At 38.2% G+C, this 19,741-nt stretch overlaps 2 protein-coding genes and 1 long non-coding RNA gene across 5 annotated transcripts; 2 read left to right on the top strand and 1 right to left on the bottom strand.

Annotated features, from left to right (window-relative positions):
• The first annotated feature begins 6,582 nt into the window (after positions 1-6,582).
• Positions 6,583-12,874, top strand: LOC123881021 (endoplasmic reticulum resident protein 44-like). 3 transcript variants are annotated; one of them, XM_045929541.1, is made up of 7 exons: positions 6,622-6,644; positions 7,804-7,815; positions 8,374-8,446; positions 8,715-8,957; positions 9,622-9,867; positions 10,307-10,570; positions 12,414-12,874. In XM_045929541.1, exons 2-7 carry the CDS (start codon positions 7,810-7,812, stop codon positions 12,719-12,721), a joined length of 1,140 nt encoding a protein of 379 aa, XP_045785497.1. In that variant the 5' UTR covers positions 6,622-6,644; positions 7,804-7,809; the 3' UTR covers positions 12,722-12,874. The 3 variants fall into 3 exon arrangements, with proteins under 3 accessions (XP_045785499.1, XP_045785497.1, XP_045785498.1); XM_045929543.1 differs by lacking the exon at positions 7,804-7,815 and having other exon boundaries at positions 6,583-6,663; XM_045929542.1 differs by lacking the exon at positions 6,622-6,644 and having other exon boundaries at positions 7,689-7,815; positions 8,715-8,846.
• LOC123881028 lies at positions 7,459-18,398 on the bottom strand. The gene is made up of 3 exons (XR_006799396.1): positions 18,388-18,398; positions 16,115-16,117; positions 7,459-7,617 (listed from the first exon to the last, which is right to left on the bottom strand). It is a non-coding gene; the product is annotated as an uncharacterized LOC123881028 (long non-coding RNA).
• Positions 17,881-19,261, top strand: LOC123881022 (transcription factor Sp5-like). The gene is made up of 2 exons (XM_045929544.1): positions 17,881-17,974; positions 18,221-19,261. Exons 1-2 carry the CDS (start codon positions 17,945-17,947, stop codon positions 19,220-19,222), a joined length of 1,032 nt encoding a protein of 343 aa, XP_045785500.1. The 5' UTR covers positions 17,881-17,944; the 3' UTR covers positions 19,223-19,261.
• The last annotated feature ends 480 nt before the right edge of the window (positions 19,262-19,741 follow it).

Here is a 19,741-nt window from a genome sequence, read left to right as displayed (position 1 = left end):
GTAGGTACTATACTAATGCTTTCAAGTCGATAACTTTGATAGTTACTGAAATAATCGACTGTGACAGACAGACAGACAGACGGACGGATGGGGAAAGTCGCACCATAAGGGTTCCATCTATACTCTATACTTTTAAAAAAATAAAATTGGAGTGTCTGTCTGTAATTCCGAAATAACTACCTCATATTAAGCTCATATGGTTATTTGAACGATACCATAACGGAATCACACGTTTTTAAAAGTTTCCTCTGTCTGTCTGTCTGTTTGAAAAGGCTAATCTTTGGAACGGCTGAACCGATTTTGACGGGATTTTCACAGACAAGTAGACAATTGGCCTGGGAGTAACATAGGATACTTTTTAACCGACTTTCAAAAAGGGAGTTGTGTTTTTCTACCTATGTACACCGAAATCTCCGAGATATCTGAACCGATTTGCGTAATTTTTTTTTAATCGATAGAGGAACTTTGTGACATTGTTTCATAAAAAAAATTGGATTCCAACTCATCAATCCTGATGCTGCAGGGGATCTCATCATCAATACTGATGGGATTTAGAACCTGTCGTTTATAAATTGATTGATATTGAAGGTATCTGTACCAAGTAAAGACTTTGTCGTTGACTTCGAGGACCCAACTCCTCAACTCTGATGCTGTAAGGAATTGCAATCCTAAATCCACGTCGGCGAAGCTGCCGGCATCAGCTAGTTTTTAATATTTGGATACAGAACCCTAAAAAGGGATACCTGTTTCAATCTTATAGGCTAGGGCTAGGGGATAGAGTAGTCAGTAGACTACGCTACCTAACTAGTACCTACACTATGGTGACAGAGTACCTAAAGGATGGTAGGTACCTTGTTATTACCTTTTTTTTTTTTGTTGACGCTGGGGAATGCATTTACGCATCCCCCCCGGAAGCTAGCCAGCCAGCCGTGAGGCAGCCAGCCAGTTGAGGGAGGGTATGTGGAACTCGCCGGCCGAGAGGCGACCGGAATAGGTACCCACTAAACCCCAGCGGCGCTACTGCGCGTCGCCTGGCGACTGGGTCACGGGAACGTCGAAGCAAACAACCGCGACCCAGCCAGCGACGTCTGCCGAGGCAGATCCTCCACCGGGGACCTACTCGGTCCCCACCGCACCTCCGGGACGCACCAACGAAGTGCGTCCCCCGACCCCGGGACGCGCACGTCGCCCGGGTCCCATCCTTCGCTTCGTCCACTGTGCCCTCTGCTAGTCAGAGGGACATTAGCCATAGCCAACAATTTCTTCGAAAGAGAAATTATTAGCCGTGTTACCGGCCGGCCCGAACACTGCTCTTCCCCTCGGACGCATCCAATAGGGACCAGCAGCATCCAGGCACACTGGGAGGTTACCTGGCTGGCGACCCACCTTGTTATTATCTGTACCAGAGGTTCGACGAAGCCATCTAGACTGAGTAACCGTGCGGGAATGAAGCGATCCCAGTAATTTCGGGACCTATAATATAGCAGTCGTTGTCGTCACATTTACCGCGAGATCAATAGGAATCTCGCAGGAATCCTAGAAATAAAATAGTTCATAATTCGGATAACACATTATTTCATAGTATTTCAATGTTCGTATCAAAACATTGCGTAATATCCATCGATGGTAATATCATCAACTATAAGGCCGATGGTCGATAGTGATCTCACTCAGTACTAGTAGACTCAATTGTTTATTTTACAAGCGGGCGGGACGCCGACAACACGCTTCGTACCGACGGTGTTTTATTCTTTCAAAGTGATCTTTATAAATATTTAATTTAATCGCAGTGGAGCTAAGTGTGAAACACAGTTCTCTAAAACGATACAGCATCGATGCGATAGGTACAGCAATATGGAAGTAAGTAAGCCCGAGCCGAGAGGGGAAAGCATTACTATAATCTGAATCTGTGTTAAAGCGAAATATTGCCGCGCGAAATTTAAACTTTGGCGCATGCTAAATGTTAGTTTTTAACTTTTGTTTTAGAACAGCGACAGCTCTTGTGATCCCAATGGAAGCAGTATTGTTGAAATTACTGACAGCAATGTTGATATGGTGTTAGGTAAGTTCAGATAAAAACTGGCAGTCAGTGGGAAGTTGGGTGACGGAAGTGGGTGGAAGCGACGGGTCTGCCAGCGAAATTCATATTTAATTTGGTTTTTCGCAATTTGTAAGCTAATACGACAACGTAGGTTTATAGCATTTTAATTGCGACAGTGGCAGTATCATCCTCACAGGTTTATATAAAAAATTTTACTTGAAAGGGTCCAGTTTAAGAAATTAGCTCTAGTATCGACCAATTTGTAGGTAATAGTCGATACTAAAGAATTTCGCGGGCAGGCCCGTCGCTTGTTTTTTTTGGATTATCAATTAAAATAATTAATTATTATAGGTACTTAGTAGTACTTATGTACAATTAAAATTATTAACGGCTATTTGGTGTGAACATGAACATGAACTGTTCAATGGGTGTGAACTTTTCTTTGGAGACAGTTGTGGTTTGTGTGTTTTCTGTTTGTGTTACTTGTTGTTTTGCTTTAATACTAGATATGTGTGTCCAAAATAAAAATAAAATAAACAATTACTTCAATTAGGTACTTACTTCAGTTTTTAGTGTTCCGTACATCCAGAGAAAAAAAGAAACCCTTATGGTACTTTATAGGGTCTGTCTGTCAAAACTCGTCAATACAATCAAAACCTATAGAATACTTCCCATTGACCTAGATGAAAGGCTACATAATTATATCGCAAGTAAAGGGAGAAGGCGCCTAAAGTTTTCATTTCAAAAATATCACGTAGGTACCTATCTAACATGAATGTAATCATTTATCCACAATTTGTTTCAGCCTCCAGTGAAGTGGTGCTTATGTTTTATTCACCCGAATGGTATCACCCTAAAGATAGTACTTGTATAATGCCTATAGTATTTGAAAATGCTGTGGAAGAAATCTCGAAAGCCGGCCTCGGCTCTGGCAAAGTGGTGATGGCTACATTGGACTGTGAAAAATATAGGGATCTGAGAATAAGGTTTGACATGTATACTTTCAGCCCAAATTTCAAACTGTTTAGAAATGGTTGCCCAGGCGAAATTGATTTGAAAGGTATGTAAGGTATATTCACTACGGTAGGTATTTTAACTGTACCTAAACCCTGATAAGTAACTGTACCGCGCGTAATAACGCGTGGAGCGTGCAATGCGATTATGATTTTCGATAACTTTATCAGTCTAATCATCGTGATGAAGTTTGGCGATCATCTTTTGAAAAGTTATTACTATCTCAAGCCGCTACTTTTTTCATTCGTCAGAGCCTACTGCAGACTTGTAAATGCGCATGGTGATCAAAGATCTTGCAAAAGTTTGATTAGGAAACAGAGTGGAATGATCTAAGTGTAGGTACTATTTACATAATACTACTTGTTTTACAGGCAAGTACACTGTAGAAAACTTGGTGAGGTTTATCAAGGAGCAATTGACTGATCCTATTATCCCATTTAGTGATATAAATGAGCTTCACGACCTCAGTGAAGATAAGGGGCATATAATTGCTTATTTGGATAGTAAAGATCAGCCTGAATATGACGTCCTTCGTAAAGTGGCAACTAGTCTTAAAGATAGTTATCGATTCTATGTGAAGTTTGGTGATTCGGCACAACAAATGCATCGTCCAGGTAAGTCTATCAAGGAAAACAGTTGTGATAGGTAGCCCCATAAAACATGGTTTTAATCCTTTTAAAAAATGTTTAGTTTTTTTAACTGTTTTTTCAACCCTGCGCCTGGGCCATCCATGGCCCAGGCGCAGGCCGGCGCAGGGTTGGAAAAAATGGTTAGTAAAGCGTGTCGCGTCGTTTTTAAGGTTCCGTACTTAAAGAGTGCCAATGAATGGAACCTTATTACTAAGTCTCCGCTCTTCCTCTGTCTGTCTGTCCGTCTGCATGTCAGCGGGATGTATCTTATAAATCGTAATAGGTAAAGAGTTGAAATTTTCAAACTGTATTTCTATCCCTATAACCTATCAATATTAATCTTTAACAAATACCTAAGTATTTTTGAAATCGATAGGTAAAAGTCAATCTATCTATTTATAAATAAAATATGTAATGCGATAAACGCAAAATGCCAAAATTAAAACTATAAGTAGATAACGTTTTGCGATGCCTAATGAACATAAAACCTTAATAGATGCCAGGCAATCAGCAAAGCACGATCACCCAGGTTCTAAGAGATTCTAATATTCTTATTTCTATTACAGGTCAACTAAATCTTGTAGTTAGATCATTAACAGGAACTCCAGTTAGGCTCAACGAGACATATCAAGGATCATTGCTTAGTTTTGGCGATATATTTTCCTGGGTCAAGCAAAAATGTTTCCCTCTTTTACGGGAATTCACATCAGAGCATGAAGAAAAGCGATATAGCGGACCATGTTTTATTTTGTTACATATGCCGGCTGATACACAAACCTTGAAGAAATACAAAGAACTTATCGGGAGAGAATTGGAATCTAATAGATGTACGAGTATGTAATATTAATATGTACCTATCTACTTACAATATTCTTTAACAGTAATCCATACTAATATCTAAATAAATATAAAAGGAAAAGCTGACTGTCTGACTGATTGACTGATCTATCTACGCACAGCTCAAAACTACTGGACCGATCGGTCTGTAATTTGGTATGCAGATTGCTATTATAACGTAGACATCTCCTAAGAAAGGATTTTTGGAAATTATACTTTTTGTTGTGCAAGAGTGAGCATCCTATGTCAGCTCGACACCCTGAATAAGGAATACTTAGGTATAAAGGCCGCAATTTCATCTGTAAATTTTACTAACGTAAGTAGCTTACATGATTTAATTACGACAAATTTACTTATGTAAACACTCTTATAAGTGTCATTTGCCTTAGAAAATTTGTTGTCAATTAATCACGTAATCTACTTACGTGAGTAAAAACTTACGCGATTATCTCTCTCTTATTCACCCTTCTATCATCCAGAGGCCTTTTTACGTGACGCTAATTTATTACTGTAATAGTGATCTTTTTTTGTAGGTGAATTTAAGTTCCTTATTGCAAATGGCACCCGATTCCAGCAATTGTTGGCTCGTTTCAACAAATCAACGTCAGACCTGCCTTTAATTGCTCTCAACCGTTACAGTACAGTGAACCTCTTTGATTTCGATGTTGTTGAAGAACCTGGAAAACTCAACGAAATTATGGATAAAGTATGTTCAGAGGATTTATATTTATATTATGAAGGAATTTATACATGTCGCTTTATTGATGACACTGAAGAAGAATTTCATATTCGTGGTTTATTTGAATGATTTTAATGTACTAACCAGACATGATGAGACAAGCCGTTCGCCACTAAGTCCAAGCTGGGGAAAATGTCGCGAAGGAAAAATGCCCTCCATGAAGTAAATGACAGAACTTATGAAACTTTATGTAATTAATGATAGAAAAACAGTGAATAAATTTTTATACGCTTTAAAAGTATTCAGTACTTACCTGTATTAAATTAAATTAAAAATAATTTTCGTTTCTTTATTCCTCATGTTGGGCCACTATTTACAACAATTCCTTTTAATTCGATAACTTAAATAGTTATTGAAACAATCGACTATGGCAGACGACAGACGGACGGATGATGGAGAAAGTCGCACCATAAGGGTTCCATTTTTACAATTTTGATACGGAACCCTAAAAAGGGATATCTGTTTCAATCTTATAGGCTAGGGCTAGGGGATAGAGTAGTCAGTAGACTACGGTCTACGTTACCTACACTATGGTCACAGAGTACGTTGCTCAGGGGTTCGACGAAGCCATCCAGACTGAGCAATCGTGCAGGAATGTAGCGACCCAAGACGACCCCAGTAATTCCAGGACCTATAATATGGCAGTCGTTGTCGTAATTTACCACGAGATGGCGTCGATAGACTGTGTGTCTCCTATGAAGTAGAAGTAATAGAGGTTCATTTCCAATACTTAGGTACTTGAAGCAAATACCTAACTACTTATCACTATTTCATTTCGACTAACAAATTAGAGCGAGAGATGGGATCCTAGTGGGGTGCGCTGAATCCTGTATAAGCGCTGCTTGGATGAAAGATCTATCTATGTGATCGCAGGATGCTGCTTAAGCACAAAGGACACTTATAATAATAAGTCCATCATCCGACCAGTGCTCCTGTATAGTAGGTAGTGATACATGGCCGGCCCTGGCATGGCATGTGTCACGGAGATGAAATTGCTGGGGTGGATGTGCAACGTCACACGTTGAGACTGACAGCGCAATGATCACATCCGCAGCAGGCTCAGTGACCGTGCAAAGTGGGCAGCAAAATGTAAATAGGAAAGCGGATCCCACCTAGATGGAAAAACGCAGAGAAGAAGCATGGTTTGCTTCAAGTAGGTTTTTCGAGTAAGCAATCCTTATACTGTGGTATAGTCTGCGGCGCCTATACAATTTTGAACATTACGTGTAAACTGTGAGCACTAATGATTAATCACTATTATTTTTGAATAGGCGCCACGCCGCGTAGGTTGACGCGATATTTTTTGACGTTTCTACTATTTCACAATATTTCAATATTGATATTGGACGGATTGAACGATACAGAATATCATTGTGTTTTAGCGGTGGATAAAATATTATATTGTGAATAATTGTCCTACTGCACAGTTGCTTATTTAACTCGTAGCTGTAAATAGCATCGTAGTTTGCCCGGGTGGTAGTTGCCAGTGATTGCTAGTGTTAAATCTCAATTCTCAAGTGATACCTAGAGTCCTTTTCATGAAAGAAGTCCCCCAGACGCAGCGCTGTACTCGCGTGACATAATGTTGCCATTTATGAGTAAAAAATTTACCTATTTTAAATTTAGCATAATATTATGTAATTTATCAAATAATACTATTTCCTGCATACTTCGGTTGTTAGACATTTTTATAAAATGCCCATTTACCTATATTTACTATATTTCTGTTATGTAAAAAGTATATTTTTATTTACTTATATAAGCGGTGTTCTACCTACTTACAGGGAAAAGATGAGAAAATAGGGTAAAGAAAAGCATTGCAATTTCTATTCCGTGTTTTATTGAATAATTGTGATCAAAGGCTGTGCTCGCCGCTGTTATACCTTCTTTTGTAATTCTTGTTACAGTTTTCTCTGACACACCTGCAATTAAATAATGAACAATTAAAAATAATAGTAACTTTAAGTTTATACTGCTTATGTACTATGTAATATATATTTTAAATTCAGTTACCTAATTTCATCACGTTATGTATTTGTTCAATTTTGTCGCAAAAATGAATTTATATCATAAAAGTCCCATCAATACAGCAAAAATTATTATATGGCAACTCTAAAAAGTACCTGTTATGGCGGCGACTCTCTTCCCGAACATGGTTTAGTGTTATTAAAGCACCTTGATTCTTTTGTTCCGCTTCACAGAACTCTTTCATCTTCAATATCATTTCTCGAGCCGAACTTTTGACAACTTTTGGCATTGTAAACAATCTTTAAAATGCACTAAGCTAGTTAAAAACTCACAATAATCTACCACAACAAACAAACTTGATAACATCAACGAACGACAACATGGCCGACCTGTCAAATTTAGTTCCAAAAATCACCGCGGGACTTCTTTCATGAAAAGGACTCTACTTACCATAGTCATAGATACGTACCATAGTCATAGATACGTACCATAGTCATAGATATATTTGTTTGTTCCTATAGAGTTTTGTAGTTTGATATAGAGTTTTAATATTTTATTATTCCCTAATCAAGCAGAACATTATGGAGGTAAGTAAATCCAAGTTTGGGATTTGTATTTGATTTTATTCCGTCTGGAGTCTGGCTTATGATAGATGAGACTGAAATCGCCCAGCCAATAAAAAAATCGGATGGCATCCCCAAAATTATAGTGAATAAATTTGGATTACTCAATTTGATACTTGCAATTATTTCATTTTACCTAAGCATAGTAATGTTTTCATACATCATAACCAATGAAGACGTAGGTAATATTATTGTATCGTTTACTTTTAATAAGAGCTATGTATAATAAGAGCTATGTGTTACTAAGAGATATGGTTTTAGAAAACATAATTAATATTAAAATATCTTTTACGAATTTAAGCCAAGTATCAAAATTAAATTATCATAACTACTTAGGTACATAAGTAATGGCTGACGTTGGTCGACGTTTTAGGGTTGCCCACTAAAAATTCCTCTTTCATTAGCCAAACTCTAGTTAATCTGTGTAATTTGTGTTTATAAAGCGCTGACACGAATTGTTTTCGCGGGTATTTCAAATGAGAACGCAGATACCCAGTAAGCACTATCTAATTTATGTTCCAGGACAACACTCCTTTTGTTCCAACTGATACCGGGATTATTCAAATAACTCAGGATAATCTTAATACAGTGTTAGGTAAGTTTTAGCTTTAGGTTAGGTACATACCTACCTACGTTTGTAAGACATAATATATAATACCTCTGACGGAAAGTAGGTATCTAAGTACTTAAGTGTTCATGGGCCGGGCGGATATCACTTAGGTACCTAACATAATATTGTGACATGTCCTCATTTTCTGCATTTTTACTTTTATGTAAATATACAAAATAATTTATATAACTAGCAATATTATAGGCACAGCTACCTACCTAATTAGTCTAAAATTGAAATTTCCTGCTTTCAGGCGCGAACGAAGTTGTGCTAATAACATTTTACACTGAGTGGTGTAGATTTAGTTCTCTAATGATGCCCGTATTTGCTGATGCTGCGCAAGAAATTACAAAAGCCGGGTATGAAGCTGGTAAAGTGGCATTAGGTAAAGTTGATTGTGATGTGGAAGAGACTGTACGAACTAGATTTCAAATATCCAAGTACCCAACTGTCAAACTGTTCCAAAACGGGTTGCCAGCAAATATTGAATACAGAGGTAGGTACTTAACTCTTGATATTGGAACTATGATGGCAGGTGACGATTGACGACAAGTTAATCGTCATCTGCCGCGCTGGTCAATGTTTTGTTAGCATAGTTTTTTTTTAATTTATCCCGACAAATAATAGAGTTCGTTAGAAAAAGCCAAATTATGCAGGACATAATGCTGAGCTGTACACCCATTTGGGGTGGTGTCACAGATAAAAATGTATATTTGTATACTTTGTTTTTATCTGTGACACCAACAACAAATAAATGCATTTTCTTTCTTTCTTTCTTTCAAATAGGTTTTTTTTGTCAATGATCCCACTCCATAATTCAGTAAAATTTTAACCGATTTTGACAATAAAATACACTTAAAACACATTCAATATATTTGTCTATGGAATAGGTAGAGTAGGCCCCCACGCGAAGCTGCACCGAGTCAACTAGTAGGTACATAATAATTGTCTATGGAATAGGCCGTAGGGCCTCAATCGAATCGAGTCGATCAATCAGATTCATATATGTAATAGATGACGTGAAAACATTATCATCCTTTAAAAGTCTGATTTGTTGACTGTACACTAATTCTCTTCTCCTCTTAAGTGGATACCGGGCCTAAGCCCAACCGTGCGAAGCCAGGATGAGTCAACTAGTAGGTAACTAGATCTTTTTACAGGCCCCCGCACTGTGGAAGCATTTGTGGAGTTCATCAAGGAGCAATTAACTGATCCTATTATCCTATTCAGTCATTTGAATGAACTTCACGACCTGAGTGAGGACAAGGGGCATATAATTGCCCGCTTGGCTAGTAGAGACCAGCCTGAATACGATGTCCTGCGTAAAGTTGCAAGTAGTCTGAAAGATAAATGTCAATTTCATGTCACTTTTGATGAATATGCAGAGCAAAGGCATCCTCGAACAGGTATGTTCATCAAAAACACGTGAAAAAATTACGACTGAACTTCTTAACTTTATCCAGCTAGACAGGTCCAATTTTGAAAAGAGGCTAGCTGCTGAATCCGACTCGGCAGCTTTCGGGAAGCTTCGAAATGTCTTGTCCAAAATTCCTCAGTAACAGACGACCAAAGTCATCGGACAGTGCATGTTGTCATTGATGACATGGTTCCGAGACATGGTCGCTAACTTTATGGGCCTCTTATGAAAGCTTACAGTCAGTCATCAGGCAATTGAGAGGGCTATGCTTAGAGTTTCTCTACGTGATCAAATCAGATGAGGAATTTTTTAGGAGAACCAGAGTAACCGATATACTTACTCCTAGTTTAGTGAGTTGCGAAGCTAAAGTGAGAATTTAAAGCTAAATATAGGCATGAATTTATTTAAATCTTTGGTACCTGTTACAGGACAGCCGAGTATTGTATTTAGAACAAACAGAAAGACATTAGTTGAGCCTGATGAGCCCTACCAAGGACCACTCAGTTTTAGTGCGCTCTGTACTTGGGTTCAGGAAAAATGTTTTCCTCTTGTCCGTGAAATTACTTACGAGAATGCAGAGAAATTGTCTGAAGAAGGGATGCCATTCCTTATATTGTTACATAAGCCCGCCGACGAAAAAAGTGTAAAGAAATTCATCGAAGTTATTAGACGAGAATTGAGACATGAAAAAAGTAGGTAACACTTAAACCTATATTTTATATTTTCAAAACTTTATACCTATTATTCTTTATTTGCCCTGTCCCCAATGATATAAACTGAAAATTCGATCATTCTGCTGTCAAGTCGTAAACCCACGAAGCAACCTAGAAAACCGCCATTCTTGTAGGTAGGTCTGTGTCAAACAAACAAGTCATGAAATCGGAAAATTTAAGCTTTGGTTTTTTTAATTGGTTGCAACTTGCAATCAGACCTGCTGGCATGGCAAGTGTTGATGCAGCCTAAGATGGAGCGCATGCCCAGAAGGTGCTTATTCACTCTTGATTTGAAGGTAACTGGTGATTTTAGGCTTATTTCGTGGTTTAACGACATAATATTACATATTATATTATAAATAGCGGCTACATAGGTACCACGATTAATTTGAAGATAGTTCCATATTAAAAGAGGAAGGGAGTGTATTACAAAATACCTATAATAATATGTAACTTGTATATATTTTGCGCGGAAAGAAGTTAGTATATTAGCGCTCTCTTTGTAATGTAATCCCATACAAATGATAGAGACAATGATCTCAGTGGGCGCTAAGCATTTCGATTCAACAACCAATCACAAACGAACAAATGAAACTATGTTTCTTATTATTTTTTATAATTGAATTTCGAATGTTTTTTGAAAACATGTTTGTGTTTTGTTGGTGACTCAAAATGGTTAAAGCCCAGGTATTTGTCTCTATCATTTGTATGGGATTAAGTAACAGAGAAAATGCTATACTTACTTGATTCCGCGATGGGGTATCTATACTAATAAATAAAATTGAAGTGTCTGTCTGTAATTTCGAAATAACTACCTCATATTAAGCTCATATGGTTATTTGAATGATACTATAACTGAATCACCCGGTTTTAAAATTTTTGTCTGTCTGTCTGTCTGTCTGTCTCTGTCTGTCTATCTGTCTGTCTGTCTGTCTGTCTGTCTGTCTGTCTGTCTGTCTGTCTGTCTGTCTGTCTGTCTGTTTGAAAAGGCTAATCTTCGGAACGGCTGAACCGATTTTGACGGGATTTTCACAGACAAATAGAGGATTGACCAGGGCGTAACATAGGCTACTTTTTTAACCAACTTTCAAAAAGGGAGTTGTGTTTTTCTACCTACGTACACCGAAATCTCCGAGATTTCTGAACCGATTTGCGTAATTTTTTTTTAATCGATAGAAAAACTTTGCGACATTGTCCTGAGAAAACAAAAGTTCCCACGGGATTTTTAGAAACCTAAATCCACGCGGGCGAAGCTGCGGGCATCAGCTTCTATACTAATAAATAAAATTGAAGTGTCTGTCTGTAATTTCGAAATAACTACCTCATATTAAGCTCATATGGTTATTTGAATGATACTATAACTGAATCACCCGGTTTTAAAATTTTTGTCTGTCTGTCTGTCTGTCTGTCTCTGTCTGTCTGTCTGTCTGTCTGTCTGTCTGTCTGTCTGTCTGTATGTCTGTCTGTCTGTCTGTCTGTTTGAAAAGGCTAATCTTCGGAACGGCTGAACCGATTTTGACGGGATTTTCACAGACAAATAGAGGATTGACCAGGGCGTAACATAGGCTACGTTTTTAACCAACTTTCAAAAAGGGAGTTGTGTTTTTCTACCTACGTACACCGAAATCTCCGAGATTTCTGAACCGATTTGCGTAATTTTTTTTTTAATCGATAGAAAAACTTTGCGACATTGTCCTGAGAAATCAAAAGTTCCCACGGGATTTTTAGAAACCTAAATCCACGCGGGCGAAGCTGCGGGCATCAGCTAGTACCTAATAATATAGTTATGGCATTTTATAATTTATAGATCCTTCCTTTACAGGGCAGCTCAACTTCGTCACGGCTGAAGGCATACGATTTGAGCGTATGCTGCATCTTATCGGGAAATCAACATCAGAACTGCCTTTAATTGTTGTTGACCATTACCAATCCATATACCTGTTTCCAGACTACAATGATATGGAGGAACCTGGAAAAATTAAGCAATTTCTGCAAGACCTATATTCGTCTAAGTTGCGTAAGCAAGGAATATTTCTATACAAACCTTCGCCAAATGTCAATATAGAGAACCCAATAAATGAGGCCGGTGATGAAGATACTGAAGATTTATCTTTTGGCTTATTTGATTGACTAGCTATACCTATGAAGTAATTGGACAAGTACTTCGGAATATACACTAACTTACGTCACATCAGTGTGTGAGTGTAGGTATTAGGTATAGTATAGTCCTCGTTTACGATGAGGGTCACATAATGTTATGTAATAAATGATTTAATTAAGTTATTGATGAATCTTTTTTAAAATCCATATTTCCATACTAGCATTATATAAAGGCGAAGGTGTGTCTATCTATATACATAGTAACAAGTGTAAATTGAAAATTTATAACACCCCCGACAAGTGAAGGTTACAGTAACTAGAAAAGAGCTGATAACTTTCAAATGGCTGAACCGATTTTCTTGGATTAAGTGGTAACAAAGTCCAAAATGAAAATGTACCTAAGTAGGCACCTACCTACTTAGAATATGAATTTTGGCTGTACCCTTGGCCAGTGTGGTGGACCTTCTCATTCTGAGAGAAGACCCGTCCGAGGTAGTAAAGTAGGTACCTATAACAGGCCGGCGATGGGTTAAGATGATGGTAATGATGTATTTTAGATAAAGACCGATATCCCTAATAGTTATCTGTTCAGTATCTATTTGTATAAAACAAACTGTTCGAGATGTTTTTTTGTAATTTTTTCTTAAATAGGGCAGTTTCGGCTGTCACTTTGCAGAAAGTGCGCCCTTTGCAAGCCGCCGCCGCTACGCCACAGGGAGTCTGCGCTTCGCAGAATTTCTTTATGTATATTTTATTTTTTGCATAATAATTCTTAAACGTTACATTATTTTATTATAGTAGGTATGGTGAAGATCTGAATTTTTAGGTAAGTAGATACATCGAGAAGACCTGACCTGGGTTATCTGCCCGGCTCGGATACCTATACCCACACAATAATTATTGAAAGTTAAGTAAGTAAAATGAAAAGAACATCTACGATTCGGACTGCGAAAGATTATCTAGTAGGTAGGTCTGCTCAAGCAGTATTGGAAGGTTTCTGAGGTTTTGGTCCTTTTGGTAGAACCCTTAGGAGGGGCGTCGCGGGAGAGTCTCGCACGTTCGAGTTCCCGGAGCCTCTGAATATGTGCTGAGGATGGCCAGCGAGGGGGTTTTAGTGGGTTAAAATCCCACATAATCCGATCGAAAGAAGATTTCCCCCTCGAAAAGTGCGGGAGGTACATAGCCCATAGGTAACCTAATAAAGTTTAAGTTTAGGTCCTAAATGTATTTAAAATGTGAAAAATTCCGTGTGAATTATAACAGCTGTTAATATGGCGACAAAAAGTTTTGATGTTTTACGATTTTTAGGGTTCCGTATCTTAAAAGGAAAAAAGGAAAGCTTATAGGATCACCTCGTTGTCCGTCTGTCTATCGTGTCTGTCAAGAAACCTATAGGATATGTCCCGTTGACCTAGAATCATGGGCAGGTAGCAATGTCTTTATAGCACAAGTAGGTAGGTAAGTACCTGAAGGGAAAAAGCCTCGATAGCTCAATGGTTGAGGAGCGGACTGAATTCCGAAACGTCGGCGGTTCAAACCCCTCCCGTTGCACTATTGTCGTACCCACTCCTGGCACAAGCTTTACGCTTAATTGGGGGAGAAATGGGAGTATTAGTCATGATTAGCATTGCTAATATTAATCCGAAAACCGTGAATGTGTGGTTTCATCACTAAAAAAATAAAAGTGTATTCATAAAAAAATAATTAAGTAGTTTACTAAATTACATAAAGAAGCCGCTGTCCGTCATTAATTTGCAGTGTTCTACATAAACGTGTCAGGTATATGTTGTACGATGGTACGGAACCGTTCGCGTGCGAGTCAGACTAGCACTTAACCGTTTTTTTTAAAACTAGGTAAGTACACAATAGAAATGTCAGTTTTGTAAAAAGAAACGCTCAGCAACGCTTGGTGTGAACCTGTGTTCCTGCATTGTAAAGCAACAGGTAGGTAGGTACCTACTTGGAGTGATCTTATTACACATTGACAATGACGCTCAAATCTTCACTCCTTTGAGGATTATTGGCGAAGTTGAGCGGAATTCCGATCAGATAACACCAGCGTCCGTTTTAATACAATAGCAATATAAAACTTGTTCGTAATCGAATCGCTGCAACATATTTTGAGCTTTTTACTTTTAGGGGCTATTCTTTTCAATAAAAAATTTACAGATGGTGTATCCATTTTTTTCTTGTACTTAGTAGTTAAGTAGTACCTAGTACCTACTTAGTAGACATGAATTATAAAATAGAATAGGTAGGTACCCATTTACTACTTTGAACTGAAAATTTCATAGTCATTTACAAAACCTGTCAGTCCTGAATGCATCGATCATTCGATCATCGTTAAAATGCACAACTAGATACCTACTCACTCAAAAATTCTTATCGTATCAAAGAGCTACCGTGGGTGCTATGGTGCTATAATAGGTGCAACTCGACACCGTTTGTCGGCTTGCCGGTGCCTTGTGCAACTCGCCACAATGCTTGTATGCTCATTGAAGGTCCGCCAAAAGACAGGAAGTGAAGGACAACGTACGATACAGCCAATTGCCCGCCCCCGATATATGAGACCTGTAATTAGTGTAAAATATCTGAGATTGAACGGAAGCGTATAGCCGCATTTATTAGATTTTAACAAACTCCAAAAATTGAGGTTTTTTTAGGTTATAGTTAAGTTGGTACCTCTACCTACCTATACGGAATTGGGTATCAGCTTAGTAGGTAGGTACATAAGCATTTGTGGAAGTAGCAAGATCCCGAAAAATACGTTTACAGTGTCATATTATTATAATAGATTGCATCATCACTTACCATCAGGTGAGATCGCCGTCAAAGGCTAACTTGTTCACAATAAAAAAATAAAAATTAGACAAAAGTCATTATGCGGCGTTATTGACGTAGTAGGTGCCATACCGACCTTTAGGCTGTTTTGTCCCAAGGCAAGTTTTTTCAGTGCGCTCACAAAAACACAGTAGCCCTCAAGATTTATGGCGTGAAGAGGCCGATCATAGCGCATTAGTAGCTTGCATTGTCCACTGCTTGGACCTTTTGTATCGACTCGCTTTTATAACAATTTTACACTATTACAGCGCTTACTATGCTTTTACATTTTTCGGTTTTCTAAACGATGTTTTTCGTCCAGCTTTGCTGTAGCGCTTTAGTTGTAAAAAGCAATTTGTCTTTCTAGTTATTGTTCTATGCAGTCGTAAACATGTCGACAGGTTATTGCATTTGTAATTGTGACCATAGGGAGTAAGGTTTTGTACATTCTGATTTTACAGTAGCCACTTGCTTATTTCTAGGAAAAAACTATAGTGGGGCTTACTTAACAGTACAGTAAATGACAAATCAGTTTTAAAATAACTTTAGACACAGGTAGGTGCATCAGAAAATACTCGTATCTCATTTGGTATGAACTTAGACAATCTAAAACTCAAGACAGGTGAAGAAATTTAAAAAAAATTAAATCCTTTTTTTTAAATCCCGTAGGAACTCTTAGATTTTCCGGGATAAAAGTAGCCTATGTCCTTCCCCGGGAAGTATCCAAAGTCTGTACCAAATTTCATTAAAATCAGTTCAGCGGTTGGGCCGTGAAAACGTAGCAGACAGACAGACACACTTTCGCATTTATTATAATATATTAGTATGGATAAAATAGTAAGTAGATTAATAGCTGTAAGCATGTACCTAACACTTGGATGAAATTCATCCAAGCTGTAAACGATGGTTCAATTCATTGCTTGAATATGCTAATAATTTGTATCCTTTCTAAATTACATACTATTTTGATAGGTAGGTAGGTACCTACTAATTACACGACTGCCAAAAAAAGCAGTGTAATGTTTTCAGGGTTCATGTACCGAAGTAGGTAGGTAAAATTGCTGTGAATAAATAAATTAAAAAAAAAGGTATGTGAGATTCTTATTCCTCTATAGGTAACGTCTAGAAAACAGACTTGGATGTGATGTGGATATGGTATCGTTTGAATCCTTAAATCATTCTGAAAGAAAATCAACACACTATTTACAATAATTAACCTTTAATTAACGTGGTTTTAATCTTTTTAGTCCGTTTTTAGCAGGGCAGTTGTCTTTTAAATTTTTTAAATTACGAATTTTTTTTCATATTGAAAGAAAAATATGTAGATCTCTGAGAGAGCGCGGTGATGTTTAAAACAAAAGCAAATCGAACGATTTAACAAACTGCTATATTTTAACAACGTATAATTAAAGGTTTGGCCTCTCTCGGATATGCATAAATCATGCGTCTGCCGCGAACTGCCGACCGAAATAGAGAAAAAATTAAAAACATTAAGCGTCTGAGATATACGGACAGAAAAATAATAATCATTCGATGTATGTAGCTAGGATGTGTGTTGGGTATTGAGCTCGGATTAACTGTCCGTGGGAAAAATAAAGGTAGATACCTATTTATTAATTTTGGAATTAAGTACCTAAGTAGAGTAGATTGTTATTTAGGAAAATCTTTATATCTTGAGCTTAACTTAAGCTAGTTATTAGAGCTGCACACTTAGCAAAAATATATGCATAGGTGCCTAACTACTTACTCGTATGTCAAGAAAACTTAGATCCCTAGACGTTATCAACAAACTAAAATAAATATAAACTGGCACCTACGCGCGATTTCATCCTTTACTATTTTTGATTGTACCTACCTACCTACCTAATAGAAACTTACTTGTAGTATGTACCTAGGTAATTTACAACACTGGCTCCGAAAAATCAGTTCAGTCGTTAGGTATATTAAATTTTATCTAAGTATCTATAGTATTATACCTACCTACCTGTACCTACCTACCTGTACCTACCTACCTATCTATCATTATTTTGATTTTAAATTATAAATTTGTTTTTCTTATATCTTATTTGTTTCTTTGTCTCTTTGTCTCTTTGTTTATATCGAAAAATCCTAAAATTCGCGGAGCGAATTTTAGGATTTTTCGATATAAACGGTTCCAAGCTAATCTTTTTGTGTCACTCGGCGCTAAGAAATCTTATAAGCTCATAAGTCACATCGGGCGGGGCGGGGTGCGCGCGCGACGGAGGCTGCGCCGGGACGAAGGCCGGGGCCGGCGCGGCGGGGTGCGCGTGCGCCGCCCGGGTCGGGGGGAGAGGTGACAACCACTCGTTACGTGTAGCCCAAGCCAGTTATTAAAAACGTCTCGACGCGAGTGGTGTGCCGCCCTGTAATTATCCAGTTGAAAGTTCTTACGCTACGTTGTCAACACCGGAAATGCAATACGTGGATCCGCCCGCGCAACAGGTCCGTCCGCCCGCCTACGCCTACTATTATAATATTTTGATGCTTTAACGACCTGTTTGTTTATCTGTCTATAGTAAAGCAGAGCTATTACTTAGTTAAAGTTTTATCCAAAGTGATAGTGTCCTAATAGTTTTTTTAACTTTTCTAGACCGTTAATTTAAACTTCTTGTATAGGTTGTTTGATAACAGCGCAAAATCAAAGTGGAATAACAACAATAAATAATTAGTTTTCTTTTGTCATTACAGATGATGAATGTAATGAGTGGTTACGGCTGTGGCTACGGACGCAGTGATGCGCTGTCGCCAGCGTCCGACTTGTCATCCTGCAGCAGCGCCTCCTCGGGTGCTTGGTGCGGCACCACATGGCGGGAGATCCCACGTTACCCACAATACACACCGTATTGGCCCCCGACCGCCGCCAACACCACGGAAGACGCCCGCGAGCTACAGCGACGTTGTGCAAAGTGTCGTTGTCCTAACTGCCTAACTGAAGCAGCAGGTTTTGGGCCTAACTACGGAAAAGACGGTGCGAAACGTGAACACGTCTGTCACGTCCCCGGATGCGGAAAAGTTTACGGAAAAACGTCACATTTAAAGGCCCATCTCCGCTGGCACACCGGCGAGCGCCCCTTTGTATGTAATTGGCTATTTTGTGGAAAACGATTCACCCGCTCTGACGAATTACAGCGACACCTTCGCACTCATACCGGTGAAAAGCGATTTGCGTGTCAACAGTGCACGAAACGCTTTATGCGCTCCGATCATCTCGCGAAACATGTGAAAACTCACGCCAACGTGACGAGGAAGGCGAAAAAATCTAAAGAAGATGAAAAAGCCGAATCTCCAAAATCTTGTGATGAAAAAATTGAGCAAAAGCAGCCTCCAAACGAAGTGGATACTCCGTCTTCTGTTTCTATCGGAAGTTCTAATTATGGGACCGTGCCAGCAGCGAGCGCAGCGCCTAAGCAGATGCTCAATTATGCTACAGTTGCACCTCCAGTGATGCACGGTGCTCCAGTTAGCTATAACAGTAGTGCAGTGTTTGGAAATGGCAGCGTTATGTATGGAAGCGGATGGAGCCCTGAGATGCGTCAGGAATCTTTCTACGCTCATCCACCTGCGAGAGACCCAAGATTTTATCAACAATACACCTCACCGCTCACGGCATATCAGTGTGGCTCTAAGGATAACTACACGATGTTCCAAGGACATTATAACTTACAACCACCGGTCGCTATCGGGCAATAGATCAAAAAATTGTGTGTGCATGTGCCTTAAAGTCTAACATAAAACAATTAAATGTGAATAAATACCAATTCTTCAATATTAGGTAGGTATAAGTGTTAATTTTAAGTTACCAGAAATGAAAATGTGATGTGCCTTGACAGATGTATATTTTTTACATTTTTTAATAAAAGTTTTACAGTCTTTATTTTGTGTTATTTTATTATACTCTTAAAGTAATGAGTAAGTATATTTAGGGAAATAAACCGATACTGTTATTCTAGTTACTAGAATATAATAGAATAATAGAATATAACTGTATTGGTTGATAATGGAGAAGTAAATCATGAGTAACCAAAATCTGTTGACACTAAATTTTAAGGCAAGAAATTTATATGCACTTGGCATACAAATGTAATTTGTACAAATAATGTAGGTACCTAATGACAGGTTTACAATCTCTACATGGAAACGAGCGAGTTGAGTGAGAACAATAATTTTAAAAACTGTAATTTATGGCTTATTATTATTATTTGAAATAAT

Source organism: Maniola jurtina, chromosome 3, assembly GCF_905333055.1.
Source record: "Maniola jurtina chromosome 3, ilManJurt1.1, whole genome shotgun sequence".
Taxonomy (NCBI): domain Eukaryota; kingdom Metazoa; phylum Arthropoda; class Insecta; order Lepidoptera; family Nymphalidae; genus Maniola; species Maniola jurtina.
The sequence above is the reverse complement of the archived record's forward strand: the minus strand, read 5'-3'. Positions and strand labels throughout refer to the sequence as shown.